This window comes from Thecamonas trahens, assembly GCF_000142905.1.
Source record: "Thecamonas trahens ATCC 50062 unplaced genomic scaffold supercont1.5, whole genome shotgun sequence".
NCBI classification, from domain to species: domain Eukaryota; order Apusomonadida; family Apusomonadidae; genus Thecamonas; species Thecamonas trahens.
The window spans coordinates 93,380-95,452 of record NW_013657675.1 but is presented as its reverse complement, the minus strand read 5'-3'; the positions used below and the strand labels follow the sequence as shown (position 1 = coordinate 95,452).

Below are 2,073 nucleotides of genomic sequence, written 5' to 3'. Positions count from 1 at the left end.
GGGGAGGGGAGGGGAGTGGTGGGAATGGTGGGAATGGTGGGAATGGGTGCCATCAGGCTGGTTTCGACCACCATGCAACCACAGCCACCACCACACACACACCACCACCACCACCACCACCACCACCACCACCACCACCACACACACCACCACCACCACCACCACCCCACACACACACACACCACCGCACTTGCAGGCTCACCCTCACCACCCAACCCCAAACCTCCTCCTCCTTCATATACACCCTCCGCGGCCTGCGCCCCCTCCCCCCATGCCTGCCCTCTTCACCCAGTTCACGGTGGTAGGTGCCCCGCCCCCCTCCCCCCCCCCTTCCCTCCTCCCTCTCTCCACCTCCCTCCCTCCCTCCTACACACTCACTCACTCACTCACTCCCCGGAGGACAGACGGACTATGCGGTGGTGGCCGCCGAGGCGGAGAAGGGCGTGGCGCTGACCAAGCAGATGGCATCGGTGTTCAAGGCCCTTGCCCATGCAGAGTCTGCCTACGCAAAGGCGCTCCACGAGGTAGCCACCTCGGACGCCGCCCTCTTTGCCTCGTCTAACATCTTCAAGCTTTTCTCGCAAAAGTCAGGCAGGAGATCAGACGCATTGCTCTCGCTGCAAGCCGCGTGGGATGCTGTCCTAGAGTCGATCAACTCGCGTGCCGCCCTGCACTCGCAGGTCGCTGTCGATCTCATCAAGGACGTGGCCCAGCCGCTGGGCAAGTTTGCTTCGGCCGGGCGCCTCAAGGCGCCGCTCTCGCGCGGCAAGGGCCTCCTCGCCAACCTCCGTGCCGCAGAGTCGGCGTACACTTCGGCAAAGGCCTCGTTTGCAAAGGCCAAGGTCGAGCTGAAGCGCGCACGCCGCGCCTACGTCACCGAGCCGGACCTCGACAGGAAGCGTAGGCTGGAGGCCTCGTACGCCGCCGCGCGCAAGACCGCCTCCTCCGCGCGCAAAAAGCTGGTCCGCGCCCACAAGGCAGCTCGCACCTTTGCCGACGCCCTCACCACCTCCAAGCTCCCTGGCGTGTACGCGGCGCTGGAGGATCTCGAGCGCGACCGCGGCTCGACCGTCAACTCGGTCCTCCACCGGTTTGTCTCCATCTCTGGCTCGGTCGTCCCAGCCATCAAGACTGCGTGCTTTGCCCTTTACTCGTCGGTTGGGGCCGTCGACGTTGACGCCGACCTCGCCGCCTTTGTCGCTGCCCACAAGTCATCTCTGGATCCGACCAGCATGGCGCTCATTGCTCCGCTGGATCCGGCCGAGCTTGATGACGTCGACCTGCAAGGTGACGACGCTCGCGATGAGCACGGCAGTGACAGCGGCAGTGGCCGAGATGGCGAGGATGTCGACGCCGGCGACACTGACAACGCCGACAACGCTTACGATGACGAGTACGACGACGACGACGGCGACGACGACGCAGACTCTAGTGAGAGCGTCGACGACAATCGAACCACCGTTGCAGAGGCGGCAGCCGCCCCGAAGCAAGGAAAGGTCGCACAGGACACCGGACGCGATGCAGCTGATGCACGCGGCCGGGAGCGCGTCGAGTCGGCAGGCTCGGCCGTCGGCGCAGCCGTCGACTCGGCCACAGGCTCGGCCACCGACTCGGCACTCGACTCGGCGCTCGACTCGGGTGCAGGATCTGCTGTCGGAGCCGCAACCCTCGCCACGCCGACGGCCTCGCCGTACGCCTCGGTTGCAACCGCAGGCGACGAGGTAGTGTCCTCGTCCGAGTACGAGACCGACGACGATGTCGCTGCGTCCGCCATTCAAGAGCTGATCCAGCGGCGGGCGCGCGCCGAGTCGGAAGCCGCTGCGGAAGCGGCGGCGTCGGTGGCGGCCGATGCGTCATCGCCGGAGAGCGAAGAGGAGGAGGATGCAGCTGTGGCTGCAGCGACTGCGGCCGCAGCAGCGCGGCGTGAGAGACAGCGACTGCGAAAGGAGCAGATGGCGGCCATGGCGGCGGCGCGGGCGCGGGCGTCGGGTCCCATCATTGCCGCCGAGGACGACGACGACGACGGCGGAGCCGGCCGCGGGCGCAAGGCCGGTGCCAAGGCCAAGGCCAAGG

At 66.9% G+C, this 2,073-nt stretch overlaps 1 protein-coding gene across 1 annotated transcript in view; it reads left to right on the top strand.

Moving 5' to 3' along the window:
- The first annotated feature begins 413 nt into the window (after nucleotides 1-413).
- Nucleotides 414-2,073, top strand: part of AMSG_01196 (uncharacterized protein) — a 2,830-nt gene continuing 1,170 nt past the window's right edge. The window contains exon 1 of the mRNA XM_013906350.1: nucleotides 414-2,052. Within this exon, the coding sequence (XP_013761804.1) occupies nucleotides 462-2,052 (1,591 nt within the window). The 5' untranslated portion in view covers nucleotides 414-461. The remainder of the gene's footprint in view (nucleotides 2,053-2,073) is intronic.